Genomic DNA, 21,896 nt, shown 5'->3' with positions numbered 1-21,896 from the left:
ATGCTCCCTCTCTCTCTCAAAATAAATAAACTTTAAAAGAGGGGAAGAGAACATTGAAGAAAATCTTTATGACATAAGGTTAGGCTCAAAGTTCTTAGACATGACATTAAAATCATAATCCACTTAAAAATCTGACAAATTTTTCATCAAAATTTTTGCTATGCAAAGAAGCAGCAAAAAATATGTAGCCAGGATAAGAGTTTTGCAAAACAAAACCCATAAATATTTACACAAAATTTTTTTTTAATGTTGTTATTCTTGGAGAGCTGGTGCCAGAAGGTTGGTATAAACTTGCTTTTGACTCTATAATCCTTCTGTGGTTGTTGAATTTTTGAGTATCTCTCACTTTCATACAAAGTCCCAAACCTCCTCACCATTGGCAGCTTTCAAATGAGGTTAGGCAGCAGTCTGATAAAAAATTGTGGAAAGGTAAGGGTTGACTACTCAGATTTCTTCCACCTCTAAAATCCTAGGATTTTATGATTAGATTCAATATAAGGTAATAACTCCCCAAGTGAGAAAATGTTTGCCATGTTTCATTTAATTTCAGAATCACTGAAAAAAAATCTTGAAGTGCTAATATCTCACCAGTGCCTTCTAATGGACTCAAATATTGATGTATGCTGCCTATCATTTTTCATGAGTATCTTGATATCTGCATGATTAGTAGCACCTTTCAAGAATATTTTCTTTAACAACTTTAATTTTTTTTTTTTTTTTCAACGTTTTTTATTTATTTTTGGGACAGAGAGAGACAGAGCATGAACGGGGGAGGGGCAGAGAGAGAGAGGGAGACACAGAATCGGAAACAGGCTCCAGGCTCCGAGCCGTCAGCCCAGAGCCTGACGCGGGGCTCGAACTCACGGACCGCGAGATCGTGACCTGGCTGAAGTCGGACGCTTAACCGACTGCGCCACCCAGGCGCCCCTTTCTTTAACAACTTTAAATGGGCCCCCTTCTTTTGCAGAACAGAAGATACCACATTATGTTTATTGGATCATAGTCCAGAAAGCAGAGTCTTCTCATGGAATCTGCTTTTTCATCTTTACAAGTCTTAATGTTTATTTTATCTGTAAACATAAAGTCTCTGAATTAGTGAATAAAAATCTGAAATTAACTAGTGCAGCTAGCTACAAATAAGGCATAGATTTTCGTAATGAAATGTTAGATTGAAGAGCAGTGGTAAATTTACTGGATGGTTAATGAGTTTTAGCTTCATGGACCTCTATCTGCGCAAATCTTTCTAAGGGCCTTTTGGGGCCCTAGCAATGTGCTTATATTTTTGTAGATTTGCAAGTAAGATATTTTAATCATAATTAGCAAAAACACTGTCTTTTTTCACTTTGACTTTCCCTCCATCATACTTTTCTTCTTAATGAGTGGCAACAGAGGGGCCATGGATGTTTTGAGGGATTCAGTTAAGAGGAAATAGAGTTAAGTGATAAGTTTCATTTGGACTTAGAGGGATATGTTTTTGTGGTTTGCAGCAACTCTGTTTATAGTTAATTATTGCTAGCCATAGTGTCATGGGAATGGCTCGAGGAATACTATAGCTCCCTATGCCAGTTCACTTGCTGAGGAGACATGAAGATCCATGCCACAGGTGATGTCACACTATATGAATGTGCCCAGGGGGCTCTGATACTGGAAGTATTAGGTGATGTAGAGGCAACAAAGTTGGAAACGTGCAGACTTAAAAAGTGGTCTGTGAAAAATTCTTCCAAATCTTACAACTTATATATGAAATAGACTAGATTAGTCTTCCCAAATTTAAAGCAATCCCTAAAAATTTAGACATTATTATTAGTGAGTTGTAAAACCAAAAGAAATTTTTCTACTCTACCAATGAGAGAAAACAAACTTTGATCAAACATGCTAGAGGAAAAACAATTAGTTTTCTACTCTTCCTACAGAAAACGACATTCCAAAATTATTATTAAATGAAGAGGCAGTCAAAGAATAATGAATGCATCCCAAAAACATAAGGAGAAAGTACTGTAGAGGTGTGTCAGGCAGTTAAACTATTTGCTATTTTTCTAGATTTTCTGATACGTGATATTTTCAGTTTTTAAACTTTTAAATTTGTTGTGATTTCATTTTCTCATTCCAAATAAATATTCACTTTCAGATCTAATTTTGTATTTGTAATTTTGTGCTTTTTTTTTTCTTAAGAGGACTGCCCAAATAGTGTGTCAGGCCCTATAAAACCTGGATCAACTCTGCATAGAGCTTTTAAATATTTAGCCATAGAATAAAGCTTGTCCTTTTGCTTAAGGATTCTTTGTAACACAATCAGACTTAGCCTAAAATATGACCTCTGCAATGGAATTGGTAGCTCTGGGGAGTCAGAACTAAGAACAGTGAGAGGCACACAGATTTATCACTAGTCACCCTGCAGGAAGGAAACCTGGGTGGAATTTGGCACTGAGTGTAAATTTCTGTTCCAGAAAAGAAATCTTCTGCAAAGGAGGTCTGCTGAAATGACCTGGTAGAGCTTTTATCTAATTTAAAATAGAAAAGATTTTGAGGCTTTTCAGAGAAGTGTATATCAATGGATTTGGGATATCTGGGTTCAATTCACCTAGTTTTGGTTTCTGCACTATACAGGAAAAGTTAAGATAAGGTTGACACAGTGGATGATGATGACAATACTCTCCTATCTCACGTCCCTTCCTATCCTCTGACAATGATAGAGTACTGTACTGGATTGATGGATGTTATGGGAGATCCTATAGACAACAGAGCCAGCTAATGAGATCTTAAAACAGTTTATCTCCCTTACAAACGCAGATGGGATCATCATTCATAAGCAAGTTATGTAAGGTCACTGGAGTTTACATTTATACATTTCTGTTTAACCCATTTTTGAGTAGTGCTGCTTATTTGTTCCTTTTGGTATGTATGTCCTCAATAAAAGATTAATTGTCCTTTTATATCCCAAATGAGGCAAAAGACAATGGTAATTGTATTTCACCATGGGCCCACAGTTTGTCTCTAAGGGCAATAACAAAAAATTGTTACAGTAACCCACCTATTTGCCAGACTAGCCACCCAGTGTTCCCCATAGGAAGGGGTCACAGGTTGCAGGAAAATCCCTCAGTCTTCTCTTGATGCTGGTTGAGGCTAGCTCTGAATATGTGGATTTGGAAGGAAGCTTCATTTCCAGGGAAGAAAGATCACCCTTCCCCAGCTCTACCCAAAACTTATTACCAAGTAATTAGAAAAGAAAAAAGTCCAGGGTTATTGATGTCCATTTTCTTCTATTTGAATAGAGATCTTTGTTAACAGGCTTGGTTCTCCTATCTCTGGGTATTCCCACCCAAACCTCCCTGAACCTCCCTGAACACTCTTGTAACAACATCATGAATTGTACTGGCTTTGCTTTGTGATCAGCATATTTTGTGATTTATTTCTAATGGTGTCAGGTTCTGCTTTTCTCTGTGGCCAGGAAAGGTAACTGTTCCTTTATCCTCGCCCAAAAGAGGTACCAAAAGCTGACAATCTGTGGGATTCCCCTCATTGGGTTGTTGGATCTCTCTCACTTTAGTCATAACCATCACCAGGGACCTTGTGCTTGGTCAGGCCTGTGAAGGGACACCCACTAGCTCTGCTGTCATCTTACTCCACCTTTTTCCATGTCGGTCTTGATCTGCTCCTCAAGATCCTCTGGGGACACATAAAAGTCCTCTTCTGCCACTGATGATTTGGGCCGGCAGCGTCCACAGCAGCAGTTGCAACAGCAGCACAGGCAGCAGCAAAAATAACAGCCAGTAAAGAGTCCAATGATGACAAACAGGGTCTAGGGGAAACAGAGACAAACCAAAATAGGGGTGAGGAATGGTGGCGTGTGGGAGAAACCAGACATTACGTGTGCATCCATGTATCTTCAGAGACCTGAAGATGTTGCAGTTCCCCCTGAGGACCACATATTCACCCGCATCCTTATTCCATGCAAGAACTAGCTTTTTAGTTGCCTTGGAAACAAATTCCTTATAAAGTTTTGCCTAACAAGTTCACAGGAAGTGACTTGTAGCCACAGTAATGAGGTGTGATACTTTCTTCTTTATTCATAAGCTATGGTGATCATTATTAAGAGGAGAACAAACAAAACAACAAACAGACAACCTCTACAGGTCAAATGAGCTAACCAAGGGGATTGAGTCATTCTCACCAAAGATAATCTATTGATAGCTCTCCCTCACACCTCCTCATTTCCCTTAGTCACTAAGTCTTGCCAGAGTCTCTTTAAGATCTCTTACACCCTCTCCCTTGTCTCTCTCCTGACTGGTAAGGACTTTAGAAAGATCTCCTTATCTCTGCCTTTAACACATCAGTAGCCTCCTAACTAGCCTCCCTGCCTCCACTCTTGCCTCCTGTTCTACTCTGCACATTGTTGTTGGAACTTACTGAAATACATTTCTCTTGAACCTATGCAGCAACTTTCCTGCCTCTCAGGAAAGACTGGAACTCCTTATTAATGGTCATCTGGCTTCAAACCTTTCCCTAATTAGCACAGCCCTATTCCTGCCATACCTTCCATAGCTTTGCTCTCCTTGTGGATTCATCTTCCCAGAGGGCTCCTTCCATTCCTCAGCCATCTAACAAATGCCAACTCTGAGTTTAAGATTCATCTCAAAGATCCTCTCTCTGACATCTTTCCTGATCCCCCCACTCTAGAACAATTACTGCCTCCTTTGTGCCCCAGTTGTACTCCACAGAAATTTGTCCAATGGTTCTGTTGTTGTTGTTGACACCTTAGGACATTTATCTGTTTACAGGTCTATGTCACATTAGACTGCGAGAGTTTTGAAGGCTGTAACTATATGTTAGTCATCTTTTAATCCCTCCTACCTAAGGATTTAGTACCTGGCGTGTGGGAGACAATAAATACCTACTGGATTAATGAATGTATAAAGTAATTAATAGATAGATGAATAATTTGTTCCTTTTAGTGAGCAGCCAGAACCAGGATTTCCCCACAAGCATATGAAAGATTTGTTTACTAAGTCTGCCATAGCTAAAATGAAAAGAAACTCTACCAACCCTCAATTTAAGTTAAAATAAGCCAAATGTCTTAATTCAGCAATATGATGGTTGTAAAAAATATGTTATTTGAAATAGGAAGTGTTTTGAATCAGAATGCAGATTTTATCTAAAAAGAACAAAGAGGATAAAGATCACCTTGCGTGTATGCAGTTCTTCAGTAACTTAAGGTAGAAATCTTTAATGTTGATGAAACTCACCTGGCTCATTCCTGCTCCTTTCTGACTCTGGCCCTCATTATGGGGTGGAGCCTACAGTGGTTTGGAGTGAGGGAGCTTTAGTCACACTCTCGCAACTATAATCTTTTTGCTGTGGATACTCTATATTTTCATAGACTTAAGAAAATTACTCTGTGAAAAAACCTGCAACACTGTCCTCACCAGCTGCCTCCAAAAACCTTCCTGTGCAGTATTCCTGAGCTATTGCCTCAACCAGCTCCTCCTTTCTCTACCTACTTTTGTCCTCTTATGTCTTTACCATGCAATTCCCATATTTACTCTCCGCTGAAAGTTTTCTTTAAATCATATATTGTTTTGTTCTTTAATTAATCCAACTAGATTGGTTGCCTGCTACACAAATAGCCTTGACTTACATACTCATAGTACTTAGCACACTACTGAGCATAAGTAGGAGTCCACTATTTTTTTTTAATGGGAAGATTTATTTATTTTTTTAAATGTGTATTTATTTTTCAGAGAAAGAGTGCAAGCAGGGGAGGGGCAGAGAGAGGATCCAAAGCGGGCTCTGCGCTAACAGCAAAAAGCCCAAACTCACGAACCATGAGATCATGATCTGAGCTGAAGTTAGCCACTTAACTGACTGAGCCACCCAGGTGCCCCAGGAGCTCAATATTTTTGAAATACATATTTTCAGTGGTACAATAAATCATTCATTTAATGCATACTTAATACATGATCATATGCGCCAGACCACTCTGATGGACATGGTGCAGTTAGGCTTTTGACATAAACAGAAGAAGGTACATTTTTTTGTAGCCTTACTTTTAAAGAGCCACATCAGAAATTTTTTCATATATTTCTTATACTGCTGGACAGCGTCTGTTTTTCTATATGAATTTTTATCAACTTTGTCAACTTCCTCAGTAAGGAAACCTATTTGTTTTTATGCAGGCCAGCTCTAATATGCAACCAGGTATTAGTGTGTAAATTATCTAGAATGTCCGATATACCTTCCCAGGGAGAGAATGTCACACCTGGAGGTTAGGTTCCCAGGCAAGCCCCCTAAAGCCTACATTTTATGTGAACATTAAGTCAATCATAAGTGATATTGTCAGTATGTACACTCTCATTCCAAGGTCGAAATCCACTCAGCAGGAACTTGTCTCTCTCCCAGGTCTTCAACAATAGAGAAAGGAGATCTCAAGTGGGAATCCCAGTTATCTCTAGGAGAAGACATTTTTGGAGACTGTAGAAGACAAATGTGGCTTTAGGTTGTAGACTCTCCATGCTTACGTGCAAAAATATATTCTTTCTCTGCATATATAAAACTCCTCAATTTAGCAAGATTTATTTTAGTGGAAGAAAATAGCAATCAGAATCCTATTGACCATGCAACCCCTTTTTTTGGAGATCTGCAGTTTTTTAAATTAATTACCTCTCATATGAGTGTGAGTTCATATGATTTCACAAAATGTATGAATTGTCCAAAAATATCCTGATGGATCATATGAATGCTTTGTATGTAAATATGCTTTTGTCAAAAGGTAAGGGGGTGCCTGGGTAGCTCAGTCAGTTAAGCGTCCAACTTCAGCTCAGGTCATGATCTCACAGTTTGTTAGCCCGAGCCCCGCGTCGGACTCTGTGCTGACAGCTCAGAGCCTGAAGCCTGCTTCATATTCTGTGTCTCCTTCTCTCTCTGCCCCTACCCCACTTGTGCTCTGTCTCTCTCTATCGAAGATAAATAAATGTAAAAAAAAAAAAAAGTAAGGACATTAAAACTCATGAACAAATGCATAACCATCACCAGACATATACCAGGTATTCCTAGGAAACCACCCAAAATTTATTGTTAAAAGTGAATTCTGATTGTACTAACTCCTTAAAAATATTGCCTTCTTCTTGACCAGATATCCTTTTTTCCCCTTTTGCCTCTATGTCTCTCCAACACACTGTTCAACACTACTTAATTCTCACTTTTTCCTCCTCATTTCCTTCTCCACTACTTCAAGTCAGGCTGCACGTGAGCCTATGACATAATTACCACACATTCTCCCAAGTACTGTGTTTGTTCATGTAGCCTATGCTATAGATAGTAAAGTACATGGCTAAATTTGTCCTATAATAACTTACTAAGCAGTTGTCACACTAATAAATTATTTTTGTTTTTGAGCAGTGAGTCAGTTCTTAATTAGTCATGGGTCGAGGGGGGGGCCAGTCAGAATTAACCTGAAGCCTCAAATTCATTTATAATTAATGTCTAGAGGTATTTTAAGTCATGCTGTATTTTATGATTATTTAATGAGCTAAAGCAAAAAATGATCCTCAAATAATAGCTTTTGATTAAAGTGATACCTCTTTTTATTTATAAGAGTTTAATAATATAGTAAGCTTAGGTTTTCTCTGAGATGGAGCCTAAAAGAGTGAATAATATCATGGTTTTTCTAGGAAATTGTTTTTGAAGAAAAAATTGATTTACCTTTGCCCACCAGCTTGACAGCATGAAGTAGGTATTAACATTTTCATCTCCAAATTGCTCAGCCACATAGAGTCCCAGTGATCCATACTTGTCATATATGTTTCTCTTTGACATGTCAGTAAGTATTGTGTGGGCATTGTTGATTTCTTTAAACTTTTCAGCAGCAGCTGGATCATCTGGATTCTTGTCTGGATGATGTTTCAAGGCCAGTTTTCTTTTAAAATAAAAAAAGTGAGGGAAAGTATTATTTGACAAGAATTGCAATGACATTTTAGGGGGGCATTATTCATTTGTTCATCATTTTTACATGCAATTCTGTGAAATGATAAGTTTCACAAAAATGTTGATGTGACTAAGCAAGTTTCCATTAGATGTTGCCTCTTGTTTCTATGTGCAGGCACAGTAGTATTGTTTCTTTCCTCACATCCTCAAAGGAATTCTCAATAGCTGTGTAGTTGTTGAGTCTGAGCCATTTTGCTGTTGGCAAATATGTGAAGTTTATTTTCACCTGGCAGCTGATCAGTGGCCCACTTCAATATGCAGAGGCCTTTCAAGTGAGCAATAGAGTAAGTTTACACCAAAATTCCATTTAGAACTGGAACAAGTTTCTGGAATTAACAAAAGTTCACACCATATATTCTAAAAGTTAAATGAAAAATTGTCCAAAAAAATCTGATTCATACTCCCTTGAATAAAATTATGACCTTTTTCACAAATCTTCCACAAACCCTTCTTCACTCCCTTTTGTTTTTATGAACAGATACTATGACTTTCCTTGTCAAATGTATATTTGACTTCTTTTTTTAAAATTTATTTATTTTGAGAGAGAGAGAGAGTGAGCAAGCAGGGGAGGGGCAGAGAGAGAGGGAGACAGATCCAAAGCAGGTTCTGTGCTGTCAGCACAGAGCCCAACATGGAGCTAGATTGCATGAGCCGTGAGGTCATGACCTGAACTGAAATGAAGAGTCAGATGCTTAACCAAGTGAGCCACCCAGGCGTCCCTATTTGACTTCTTTTAAAATAGGTCTTTCCACTTCAAATAATCTGTAGGAATTTAGTTGTGAGTAAAAGGGCCTGTCTTCTCTGTGGATCATGAATCAGTTCCTGATGAATATATGTATGTGTTGTGTTGCAGTGTGGTGTGTGTGTGTGTGTGTGTGTGTGTGTGTGTGTGTGTGTATGTGAGAGAGAGAGAGAGAGAGAGAGAGAGAGAGAGATTTGAGGGTAATTTATTCTTGTTATACTCAAGTATTAAAAAACCTATAACACGAATGTGAGAACTGGGCTATGATAGTCAGGGTCTGGCTGGTGGCCATTTCCTTCACTTCCCTTTGCAGACAGATTTAAATAATGATTAAAGCTGTGTTCAAAATTGAGTCTGTAGTAATTTTTCCACTAAAAAGTCAACAAATTTTATGACTCCATACTGGAAATTTTATGTGACTTGTTCTCTCTGCTGTGTCCTTTATAGCTCTATGTATGAATATACCTTAAGCTTTTATTTTGGTTTAGATTAAACGGTTTAATTTTAATGCAATAATAAAAGTCCATAGTAGAACAGAAAAGTAAAGTCTACTTTATAAGTCAATCTATACAATAAGCTGGAAAAAAATCACACATATTTTAGGAATTAAAGTACTGCTGGTTAGGAAGTAGGTGATTAAGCAGCTCAGCATCAGTACCAAAATACTTAAAAGTGTAAATCATGGTGTAAAAGCGATTTCAACTCTGAACTCAGAATAAACAAAAAGAATAAAACAATGATAGTTCATTTTAAATTTGTTTAACTAAAACATTTTCATGCTTTTTGAGAGACGTTTGGGGTATCTATGTTTTTTTATGTGCAGAATTCATAATGAAATCTTGTGCTAATAGCATAAAATGTCTATTTTTTCATTTAAAAGATCTTTTATAATGTTTACTATGTGCTAGCACTATTGTAAGCATGTTATAAATATTAATTCATTAATATTTATCACAACTCTATGAAATAGGTATTATCATGATCCCATTTTACAGATGAGGAAATTTAGCCACCAGAAAGTTAAGTAATTTGCCCAATATCACACAGCTAATAATTAGAGCCAGGCTTTGAACACAGGGAATTTGACCTCGAGCACATGCTCTTAACCACCACTAGGCTGCCTTTTTTATATTTTTAAATTTAAAAAGTAAGGCACACAGTGTTAGTAGACCATTATAAAAGGACTTTGGCTTTTGGTCTTTAAGGTGATGTGGGAAGCCATTGGGTTTTTTTGAGAAAAAGAGTGGTATGATCTGACTTTAGTTTTAGAAGGATTACTGACTCTTGGAGAGGACAAAGACCAAAGCAGGGAGACTCTTTTAGGAAAAGTCCATGGTGGTTCTGATCAGTGTGGTAGTGGAGGATATAATGAGAAGTGGTTGGATTCTGGATATATTTTGAAGGCTAGCTGATGAATTGGATGTGGGATACAAAAGAAAGAAATGAGAGACGGCACCAGAGTTTTGGCCTGAGCAAATAGCAGTTTGTAGTTTCTACTTAATGAGTTGGCAAGAATTTTTTTTTTCTTTTTTTGGCAGTAGGGAATGGTTTGTTAGGATTTAGAGTTTGTATTTTAGACACATTTGAGATGCCTATTAGACTTCTAAGTGGAGATGGAGGTAAGAGAGATATATGAGCCTGGAGTTTAGGCAAGAATTACTGTAGGAGATGCATGTTTGAGAGTTCTCAGCAAGTAGATGGTATTTAGAGCTATGGAAGTGGAAAAGATTCACAAGTGAGTGGGTCCAAGAGAAGTCCAAAAACTGGGCTTTGAGAAGGAAGAACAAGCAAAGGAGATGAAGAAAGAAAGATCAATGAGGCAGAAGGAAAAATCTGGAGAATATGGGGTCTTGGGATCTAAGTGAACAAAGTATTTCAAGGAGGAGAGTGGTCATTTGTGTCAAATACTATCAACAGGTCATATATGATGAGGACTAAGAACTGATCACTAGGTTTAGTGATATAGAAATTTTTGGTGACCTTGATACACACACCCACACACACATGCACATACACATAGACAGTGGTATATATGTCTGTATAAGGAAAAATAAAGCAGAAAAATGAGAAGAAAGAGGAAAATGGAAGGTTATGACCACAATTAACAGTGCTTATAGCTGCACATTGGGATTATAGGTGATTCTTTATTTTGTTTTTGCTTGTTACAAAAAATATACATATTGCTTGTGTAGTTTCCTTCCATAAGCATTGTTAAGGTCCAGTTACAAATGTTGTTCTCTTTTAATAGCTGAAAGTTTAGAGTTTGTTCTCTTAAATGACCCACTGATAAATTAGAAGGGGTAAAAAAGGAAGAAAGAAAAAAGTCCTCTAACTTCAGTGATACAATGATCATCATCAAATAACATCAAGTGGATTCTTTAAACACATTAATTTTAATGGCATGATATCCCTGGAATTCTCACACCATGCCCTCGAATACAATTTACAGCATTTCCCCCTACTAGTTCCAGAAATCAAATTCAAGCCAATCAGATACAAGAGCTATTAATTCTGCCTTGAAAAAAGAAACCCCTGCAAAGTGCCTCTTTGCATACATTTGCTTCTTTTTAGGTTTCAGTTGTAGACTGATTATATACTGCCCGAGACTTAGCCAGAGAAGCCTAGCTTCCTGTCATATTTTAAGCTGTTCGGATCTTTGTCAGCTTACAAGGGCAGATGCACCCAGCCATTTATTACACTCCTCTAACAATAGCACTGGCAAATTCAGAGGGCTGGAGCATCTCCATTTGTAACAAATCCAATTCCTGGTCGTCAGCAGCATTTTGACTCCTCTTGGCAGATACTCTTGGCTCTGAGGAATCCTTGGGAAATATGGCTAGCAGAGGCAGCTACCAAAATTACACAACTGCTCAGGAAGTAATTGGTTAATGACCCACACTTGGGAATTGCCTATAGACCAAGGAAGCATGTGTGGAATTTAGGGTGAAAGAAAGTGCTTGGAGTACGTTTAAATATAAAATTCACCTAATTCATTTTAAAGATCTTTCTTATACTTTCTCATTTTAAACTTAAAAAGTAATAGAATTCTAACCAGAATGTGTGCTTTTTATCCTAAATCTCTCTCTACTCTTAATCACCTAATTAATCTGGTATGGCTATAACTAATGTTAGAAATAGCATCAATGCCTCTCATTTCCACTTTGCAATCCATTGACAACCGTAAACTGAAATGCATAGTGAATTCAGTTGAGTGGTGAAGAAGATAAACGTGGGGTTTATAGTTGTAATTACTTATGGCCCCTATTTTGAGACAGTGGCATACTTCTAAGAATTATGATGTTTTGCCCAGTTCCTTTCCTCTTAACATCTAACACTCAGATCAGATCTACCTACTACTCTCTACCAGTCTCTACGTCATCTAAGACCTGATTCTGACCATGTTGCCTCAATTCTAGGCCAGATCTATCTCCATGGGGTTGAAATATCAGAGGAGACCTTGTTTGGGAAGGGTGGCATCTGAACTTCAGGGAATTAAGTTCCATCCTGGCGTGGCTGTGTCTATAAGCTGCCTTTCCCCACTCAACACATTTTCAGCTGCTTTCTCCAATTACCTCCTGTTGTTTCCTATTTCAAAATTTCTCCACTGCAGTGTGACTTTCTGTTAAACTCTCTCAGCCACAAAGTTTATTTCCCCTCCAGTGTCCGAGAAGAAGCTACCTGTTGCCTAAGATGAAAGAGTAGAAGAAGAAGAGTGAAGCATTGATTTCTTCCCATCTCCTAGAACCTTTAAAATAAAGTTAGCATCTACTGCAAAGATAGCAAAAAAAAAAAAAAAAAAAAAAAAAAAAAAACCCAAACAAAATCTGAGTTTGAAAAAGCTCAGGTAGCAAAACAAAGCAAAATCTGAGTTCAGAGATAGACTTTCTAGAAATATTCTAGATAATATTCTCTTAAATATTATTCTCAGATAATTATTTCTAGAAAAAATTGGCTATAATGGGAAGGAGACTGGTGGTAAATAGGAAAATTAACTGCTATAAACCAGAGTTTGAAGGTGAAAACAACCCCTAGATTAGTAACCCTAGATGTATGGCAAGTGTTGCATAATGGAACTTGATAGCTGTCATAATACTGGAAGTTTGGTGGACCTCCTGTGCCCTCTTGGACTAAATCAACACCCAAGTGAAAACATAAGAAACCAACATAGGAATCCCAGTGCACACATCTCCCTGACATTTGGTAGTGATGGACATTTTAATGTTTGACAGTTGGATGGATATAGATATATGTATATACGTGTATATATACATACATATATACACATATATACATATATATACATATATATGTATATACATACATATATACATATGTATACACATATATACATATATACATCTCTTTGTAGTTTAATTTGTATTTTCCTAATTACTAATGAGGCTGATATATATATTCTTGCAATTATAATTTGGATATCCTCTATTTAAGTGCATAATCTTTTGCCAGTGTTTAGTTTGATGTTTAAATTAATTTGTAGTATTTAAAAAATATGTGTTCTATATATGAATCCTTTGTCACTTATATGTATTACATATATATTCTCCCATTCTGGGAACTTGTTGTTATTTTCTTTATGGACTCTTTTGATGAACAGAAATTCTTAATTTTCATTTAGTTGAATTGATCAATTTTAGTCTGAATTCAGAAAGATTCTCAAAGTTTTATAATTTTACCATTTACGTCTTGCATATATTTTATGAAATTTATTCCTAGGGACTTATATTTTGTGTGTGTGGTTTTGACATTTCAAAATGTTTTCTTAATTCATTGCAGATATAAGAGATTTTTATATATTGATGTTCCTAAGCTTATTTATTAATGTTAATAAATTACAGATTATTTTGCATTTTCTACATGCACAGTTATATAATATATAAAAAATTGTTTCTTTCCTTTCCAGTCCTTATATCATTTAACATTTTCTTCTTCTTATTGTTTTGGCTAAGACCTTGGGTATGATGTCAGATAAAAGCAGTTGTATCAGGGGTGCCTGGGTGGCTCAGTCGGTTAAGCATCCAACTTCAGCTCAGCTCATGATCTCACAACTCATGAATTTGAGGGCTCTGTGCTGACAGCTCAGAGCCTGGAGCCAGCTTCAGAGTCTTTGTCTCCCTCTATCCCTGCTCCTCCCCTGCTTGCACTCTGTCTCTCTCTCTCTTCAAAATAAGCAATAAAAAAAATAAAAATAAGTTAAAAAAATAAAAGTGATTATAGCAGCCATCCTTCTCTTTTACTAATTTACTAACAGTGAATGGATGTTAGATTTTACCAAATGCTTTTTCTTTATCTGTTGAGAAGACACATTTTTTTTTGTCTTTCAATCTGTTTATGTGATTGATTTTCTAATGTTAATTGAAGTTTGTGTTCTTGGATAAACTCAACTTGGCCATTTTGTATTATTTTTTATTTATTGCTAGACTCGGTTTTCTAAAATGTGCATCTAATTATAAATTTCCTTCTAAGTACTACTTAAACTGCATTTCCCAAGTTTTAATATGTGACATTCAGTTCTAGATATTTCCTTTTTTAAAATGTTTATTCTTTGAGAGAGAGAGAGAGAAACATGAGCAGGGTAGAGGCAGAGAGAGGGAGACACAGAATCCAAAGCAAGCTCAAAAGCTCAGAATCTAAAGCTGACAGCTCAGAGCCCAATGCAGGGCTTGAACCCACAAACCATGAGATCATGACCTGAACCAAAGTTGGACGTTTAACCGACTGAGCCACCCAGGTGCCCCTGGTTCTAGATATTTTCTAATTTTAATTGTGGTTTATTTTACCCATGAGTTAGTTTAAATTGTGCCTCCCGATTTTCAAACACATGGGAATTTTCTAGTTATCTTATTATTCTTACTATCATGATCGTATTGCTGTGAGAAAACATTTTATTTGATTTAAGTCCTTCAAAATTTGAGAGTTGCTCTATGTCTCATTATTTGTTCAATTTTTATAAATGTTCCATGTGTACTTTAAAGAATATATATTCCATACCTGTTGAGTGCTATGTTCTTGTAGAAGAGCATTAGATTTTATTTGCTAATTTTTTTTTTGTTCAAATCTTCTATATTCTTAACCATTTTACTGATCTACCAAACAAGGTATGTTTCCCACTATGGCTGCAGGTTTGCATATTTCTCCTTATAGTTGTCATTTGTTGCTGTATGTATTTTAGGCCATGGTTTTTGAAGCATACAAATTAACAACTGTTATACATGACTAGTGAATTGGACTTTTATCATTTGAAATATGCCTCTTCACCTCTAGTAATACTTTTTGTCATTACTTTGATATGAATAAGCAACACCAGCTTTCTTTGGGTGGGCATCTACCTAGAATATATTTTTCTTTACTTTTATTTTCACATTTTCTGTATACTTATGTATTAGATGTGTGTTTTGTGAATCCAATATTATTTTTTTTTATTTACAATGACAATCTTTCTCTTTTAATTGAAGCATTTAACCTATGTTTATTTTTAATATAATTATTGATATAATTCAGGTTAAATCTACCACATCATTATTTTTTTTTGCCCACATAAAAATATGTTTTTCCTCCTTTTTGCCTTCTTTTGGATTAAGTCTTTATAGTTTTTCTACTTTTTTCCATGGTTGCTTTTGGAAATTATACATTTTTAAAATTCCTCTTAGAAAATCCTTATCAAAGTCCAATATCAAGATACTTTAGTCTTCCTTCAAGAGAATATAAAAGTCTTAGGACATGAACACTATTACTTTCCTCCCAACATAAGTGTTGTTGGTAGCATGTACTTTAATTCTCTAAGTCTCTTAGTCCCTCGAGAATTGCTATTTAATACAATTATTATTTAATGATCTTTTTCACAATTAGTGTCTGTGTGCATTTACTCGCATATTTTCCAATTATGTTGCCATTGATTGGAACATCTTACATCTCTGACTATCCATCTGGAATTATTTTCCTCCTGCATATTAACACCCTTTAGTATATCTGTATAGGTCTGCTGATAATTAATTCTTATGATTTTTGTTTAACTTAAAAATGTCTTTATTTCACTTTCATTTTTGAAGGGCATTTTCCTTGGATATAGAATTGTAAGTTATCAACTATTTTCTTTTTCACACTGAAGATCTCAGTCCAGTGTCTTCTAGATTCCATTATTTCTGTTAAAAAAATCTGTTACAAGTCTATTGTTGTTCTTTGAAGATAGTTTGTATTTTTTTTTTCTGGTGGCCATCAAGGCTTTACATCATTTTTCAACAGTTTTCCTGTGATGTGCTTTGATACAGATTTCTTTCTATTTGTTCTGTTTGGCTTTTGTTTGGCTGCTGGTATAAATGGATTGATATTGTTCATGAGCCTGGAAAATTCACAAACATTGTTTTCAAATAAGTTTCCTCTTATTCTCTTTCTACTCTTCTTTTCAGACTCCAGTTGCATTTATCTAATGGATCTTCTATGTGTTTCATCTTCTTGCATTGTTTCCTGTCCTTTTGTAATTCTTTCTTGCTATTTTCTTCTGGTCTATCTTCCAATCAGCTCTCTAACTTGTTAAACACTGCCTTTGAGTTCTTAAGTTTGGTTGCTGTATTTTTTAGTTATGAAACTTATGTTTCATTTAAAAAATCTGAAATATCCCTTTTCATAATTTTCAGTTTTCTGTGAAAATCCTCAATCTTATATTTTATTTCTTGATCATAGTTATTTTAAAATCTGTGTTGGATAATTTTAATACCTGAGGTTGTCTGTGGTTTTGGTCTATTGTCTCATTTCTGCTGATTCCTGTTCATATTGTCTTGACTTCTGTGCTTGTCTCTGTGTGCCAAATACTGTATTTTTAAAACTGTAAAAAGAGTATTATATGTAGGAAAGTTGTGAAAGAGTAAATCCTAAGACTTTTTATGGTAAGCAGAAATTTTTTTCTCTTCTTTTGTATCTATATGAGATGATGGATGTTAGTTGAGCCTATTGCAATAATCATTTCACAATGTATGTAAATCAGATCATCATGCTATATAGCTTAAACTTATATAAAGATGTATGCCAATTATTTCCCAATAAAACTAGGAAAATTTTTAAAGAAATAGTTGGACTGCCAAGAGAATACTGTCTTACACCAGAGAGCACTTTTATTTCCTATTTTCAGATGCCTGGAAGCACTTACTAAACTGAGGTCATCTTAATCCAATATTAGGGATTGAGATTTTTTCAGTCACCTAGATGGCTCCAAGTTCAGTTATAATGCATACAAAACTGGTGTTTTCCTTTATCTACTTCTGGTTAACAAGCTACAGTGAAATTTAATAGCTTAAAGCAACAAAAATTTTTATTAATTTGCCTACAATGTTGTAATTAGGCAGAATATAGTGGATACAAGTCCTGTTTGCTTTGGCTAGGACTGCTCAATTGGAGCTGAAGGATTTGCTTTCAAGATGGCCTCACTGATTGCTGGTAAGTTGGTACTAGCTATGGCTGAGAGCTCAGCTAGGGCTTGTTGGCTGGGAACTCTGTTCTTCATGGGGCTTCTCCACATGGCTAAATGAGGAGCCCCAAAGTATGATAATCTCAGGATATCCATACTTCTTAAAAAGTGGCTAACTTAAACCATATTGCAGAAGCAGAAGCTGCTAGGCCTTTTTAGGATTTAGGTCCACCATCACTTCTGCCACATTCTATTGGTTAAATTAGGTCAGAGAGCCAGCCCAGATTCAAGAGGGTTATACAAGGACGTGAATACCAGGAAATATGGTTTATAGAGGACCACAAAAGTAATAGTGAACCACAGATGATTTACTTCCATTTTGTCCTTTGTCCTGGGGTGCAGCACTTCAGAGAATAAATAGAATTGCAAGACTCTCATTCTTGTTCGCTAGGGTCCCAAAATTTTCTCCTTTCTCTGTAGAGTCCTGCTCAGCCTTTCAGTTTCTCTTCTTCCTTATCATGACCTAGTCAGCAGTAATTCTTTAATATCAAGTGCTTTTCAGATGTATATATTAAAAGATAATTTTTATCCCGTTTTTCTAGTTTCTCTCAGGGGAAAGGAAAATGACCCAAATTGCCTAGTCAATGATAACCAGAAACTCTTGGTTATCTTTTATGTCTCCATTCTTCTCTTTCAAGTATAGTTGACCTTTTGAACAATGCAGGAGTTGGGGTGCCAACCTCCCATAGTCAAAAATCCATATATAACTTTTGACTCCCCCAAAACTTAACTACTAATAGCCTACTGTTGACCAGAAGCCGTACTGATAAAGTAAATAGTCAATTAACTTATATACTATATTCTTACAATAAAGTAAGCTAAAGAAAGAAAATATTATTAAGAAAATCATAAGGAAGAGAAAATACATTTATAGTACCATACTGTATTTACCTTAAAAAAATCCACATGAAAGTGGACCAGTACAGTTCAAACCAATGTTGTTCAGGGGTCAACTATATATGTTAATTCTACCTAAGGCCTCTGTTCTATACCACTGTTATATAAATGACCCATTGTTTGTTTCTTTACTGCAAGCTGAGACCCATTAGCTCAAAAGCTCACCAAAGCTAGACTCAAATTTTTACATGTTTAATTATTTTAAAAATAGCTGAAAGAAGCAGATTATCAGCCATTTGGAGCCTACCTACTTTATATATCTGCAAGACCTTGCTCCATATGTGCTTAAGAACCTTGAGGTTCTAAGAATCCAACCTGCCATGGCGCTCTGGAGCTGTCTGGCTCAGAGACTTCCCACTATGCTCCTGAGTGACATCACCTAGACATGTAAGCCCCCTTGCCAATGCCCCCACCTTCCCTTCTCACTGAGTTCCCTTGCCTTGCTCCCCTTCTGTAAGTGGCTCCCTAGCTAAAAACCTCTGGATTGTTTCATGCTGTGAGCATCTTCCCCTCTCAAGCAATAAAGCCCCACCCAATAAAACTTCTTGTGGGTTACTGCCTCTTATGGTCATATCTTTTCTCTTGGTCAACCTCTGAATCCCTTGAACACTTCACAACCACTTCATGCATTTGTACCCAGCACATTTTTTTCTCCCCACAAGAAACTTGATACAATCTACTGATGAAAGAAGGCCAGAACAAGAATGTTATTGGGGCTTAAGGAAGAGGAGCCACTGGGTGAGGATTAGTACAGAGTCCTGCAAAAGGGACAGAATAGCAATTTCAGGGCACCATTTGGCTTCAAATTGCAAATAATGATGCCAGTGCTACCCCTGCCATGTAATTATTTCTGAAACACCTGCTGCCATAGTATATGATTCAAGTATTTTGATCACCAAGCCACCCAGGGCCCTCTGAAGGCCACATTACACAGTCCTATGATTTCCTCACATTTGCAGATGGAATATCAGAACAGCTCACCCCAGCAATTGTCAGGGTGTTCTCTAGTTCTGTGTGATCCTCAGTCACATTCGTGATTCAAGACAGATGGCATGAGATAACAATAGGAACCATAAATGATGATCTGTTTTAGAGAATTGACCTTTTTGCCCCATCACATAAAACCTGATGGAGAGTCAAGTGCTGACCTCTAGTGGCAGTCAATGCATTGATATCACTTTACAATAATCTCAAGTTTTTACTAGACTATGTAATAATTTGACTTTATGAGGCATTATGCTTGAGTATTTTTTTTTAATTTGAGAGTTAAAAATATTTAAACTTTTGAAAAGTTTAAATGCTAATTGATAAATCTTTGTTTTAGCTAGTTTTCTGGTCAGAACTCTCAGGCTAATTTTAAGAGCCAGCTCTTTACCTCCCCTAATAAGGTAGAATAGACTAGAATATTTGTACAAGCACAGAAAAACTGTGCCCAATATTAGAAGTATTTATCTATACCAGTCATAAGAGTACTGCCTTAAGGAATGAGGACCTGGTATTCTGAAACCAGTAGGCCACTATAAGCCTTCAAACCTTCAGCAAGCCACTAAGATCTCTGTTTGTTACATTTTTAAAATATTTTTTTCTTACCAGCCTAAAGCTTGTCCAGAACCTAAGAGCTGCATACAACTTAAGATCTCTGTATTTGGCTCAGGTTTCCAACAAAAGTTTCTGGACCTCTAATCTTACCATGTTTCTTAGGGAAATGTTTGCATTTTTTTAAGCCAGCAATCTTTACAGAACTGTGATCAATCATCAAGGGAGAGACCTGGAATGTAGAAGAAACAGCTATACAAACTTTGTCTCCTACCAGCAGCAGCTCCCACCACTTGTTCTAGTCAAAGCCTTTAGCAGGCACTTGCTCTCTGTAGACCCTCCTACTGCTGTCTGATGGCTCAAGTGCCAGACATAGTGAATTGTGTCAAAGCTACAAGCAGTTCCTGGTGATTTCCAGTGGTGGTCCAGGCTGGTAGTTCTTATAGGGTCCCCAGTCTCTTTATCTTCTAGGTTTCTCAGTGAAAATATATATAGTATAACTCCCAGATACATCTTTGTATTAAATGCTCACTTTCTTGTTCTCCCCTAAACCCATTCCTGACCCCCGACCAAACCCATTTTTTAAACTTACCAGGACCTGTTCTTCCAGACTGACATCTCACTGACTTAATTTCCTTAACTATACAGTCTGACCCTTGCAGTCATGCACTTGAGTGCTACTCAAACCAAATTATTCAGTTGTTTAAATGTTCTGATTTCCTGTCATATCCTCGAAGAAATTATTCTAGTCTTCAACTGCTTCCACTCCCATTTCTGTAATGACCACCATTGCTGGAGAAGATTGCACAACCATGCAAACTAGAGCCAATAAAGGCCTTCAACTTTCTACCTCAGCTGGTCTTCTATTCTGCTTGTCAATCCTTTTGCTTGTCCTCAAGTTCCTTCTTAAGTCTCCTGTGGCAGATATTCCAGCTTTTATGACTTATCCTTGATTCCTCTTCCTCATTCCCTCACCCTACCCCTCAACAAGAAACCTCATTTCCTACTTCAAAAGAGGGGAAAGCTTCATTAGAAGGAAATAATTCTGCACAATTGCATCATCTTTCCTCTTCTTCTTATTTGGAGGGAAGAAGAACCTATTCTCTTTAAGATGAACTTTTCCAGTGTTTTCTAGGATCTACCTCTGCACCTTCCTGAATCCTGGTCCATCAATCATCAATCCCTACCCTCAACTTCGGTACCTTCAGTAATTTCTCTTTGTTTTCAGCAAAAAAAACATGCCCATCATTTTTTAAAAAGGAAACCTATTTTTATGTCCTTGCCTCCCCTTCAAATTATTGGACTGTTAATTATCTCCTCCTTCCCTTCTTCATACTTCTTCAAAGCAAACTTTACACAAAAAAGGTTGCTTCCTCAATATCATTTACTCTTCAACCCGCTGTAATCTAATTTCTAGTTCTCAACTTGCTCTCCATTCCATGACATCCTAACCCTCATTCTATCAGACTTTTCTACAAGGTTTGTTGACCACACCTTCTTTTCCTTTGGTTTCCAGGATGTCTTCCTTGATTCTTCTCCTGCCCTGACTGGGGGGCTGCGCAAGGTAGTTCAGACATATGTGGGTCCCTTGGGGCCAAGTTTGGCAGAAGGAGTATGTCTTATCCAAAGTGACCAGTGCAGCAAAAGCAAGCAAATAGTCAAACACCAAGTAAGGATAAGGCAGACAAACAACTGGGAAGCCAGGCGCAGGAACTTGAGAGCAAAGTGGACATGTCAGAGACAGGATTTTATTCATTCTTCATAAACCAAAGGAGGGCCACTTCTCATAAAAAGGACGAGGAACAGAGTAGACAATCTGAATGTGTTGCTACAGTCATGTATGTTTATAATTTCTCCTGTGCTCACCAGTTAAATCCGTAGTTTTTTTATTTTTTTATTTTTTTTTAATGTTTATTTTTGAGACAGAGAGAGACAGAGCATGAATGGGGGAGGGGCAGAGAGAGAGGGAGACACAGAATCGGAAGCAGGCTCCAGGCTCTGAGCCATCAGCCCAGAGCCTGACGTGGGGCTCGAACTCACGAACCGTGAGATCGTGACCTGAGCTGAAGTCGGACGCTCAACCAACTGAGCCACCCAGGCGCCCCTAAATCCGTAGTTTTCAACATCTGATGTTCAGAATCATCTGTGAATGGGATGTTGTTTTTAAAAACTCATGTGTCATGGCTCTACTATTAGAGGTTCTAATTTTGTAGGTCTGGGACATCTGTATGCTTACAAAAGCTCCAAAGTTGATTTGGCTGT

At 36.9% G+C, this 21,896-nt stretch overlaps 1 protein-coding gene across 4 annotated transcripts in view; it reads right to left on the bottom strand.

Annotated features, from left to right (window-relative positions):
• Positions 1-21,896, bottom strand: part of DNAJC5B (DnaJ heat shock protein family (Hsp40) member C5 beta) — a 90,890-nt gene that overhangs the window by 14,298 nt on the left and 54,696 nt on the right. For all 4 annotated transcript variants that reach the window (XR_009253697.1, XM_058699712.1, XM_058699711.1 and 1 more), the window contains 2 exons: positions 7,699-7,912; positions 3,628-3,799 (listed from right to left, as the gene is read on the bottom strand). Coding sequence is in view for 3 of the 4 variants with exons in the window: in XM_058699712.1 (XP_058555695.1) it covers positions 3,628-3,799; positions 7,699-7,912 (386 nt within the window). In the remaining variant the exon portion in view is untranslated. The remainder of the gene's footprint in view (positions 1-3,627; positions 3,800-7,698; positions 7,913-21,896) is intronic.

Source organism: Neofelis nebulosa, chromosome 14, assembly GCF_028018385.1.
Source record: "Neofelis nebulosa isolate mNeoNeb1 chromosome 14, mNeoNeb1.pri, whole genome shotgun sequence".
Taxonomy (NCBI): domain Eukaryota; kingdom Metazoa; phylum Chordata; class Mammalia; order Carnivora; family Felidae; genus Neofelis; species Neofelis nebulosa.
This window is presented reverse-complemented; position numbering and strand designations above follow the sequence as displayed.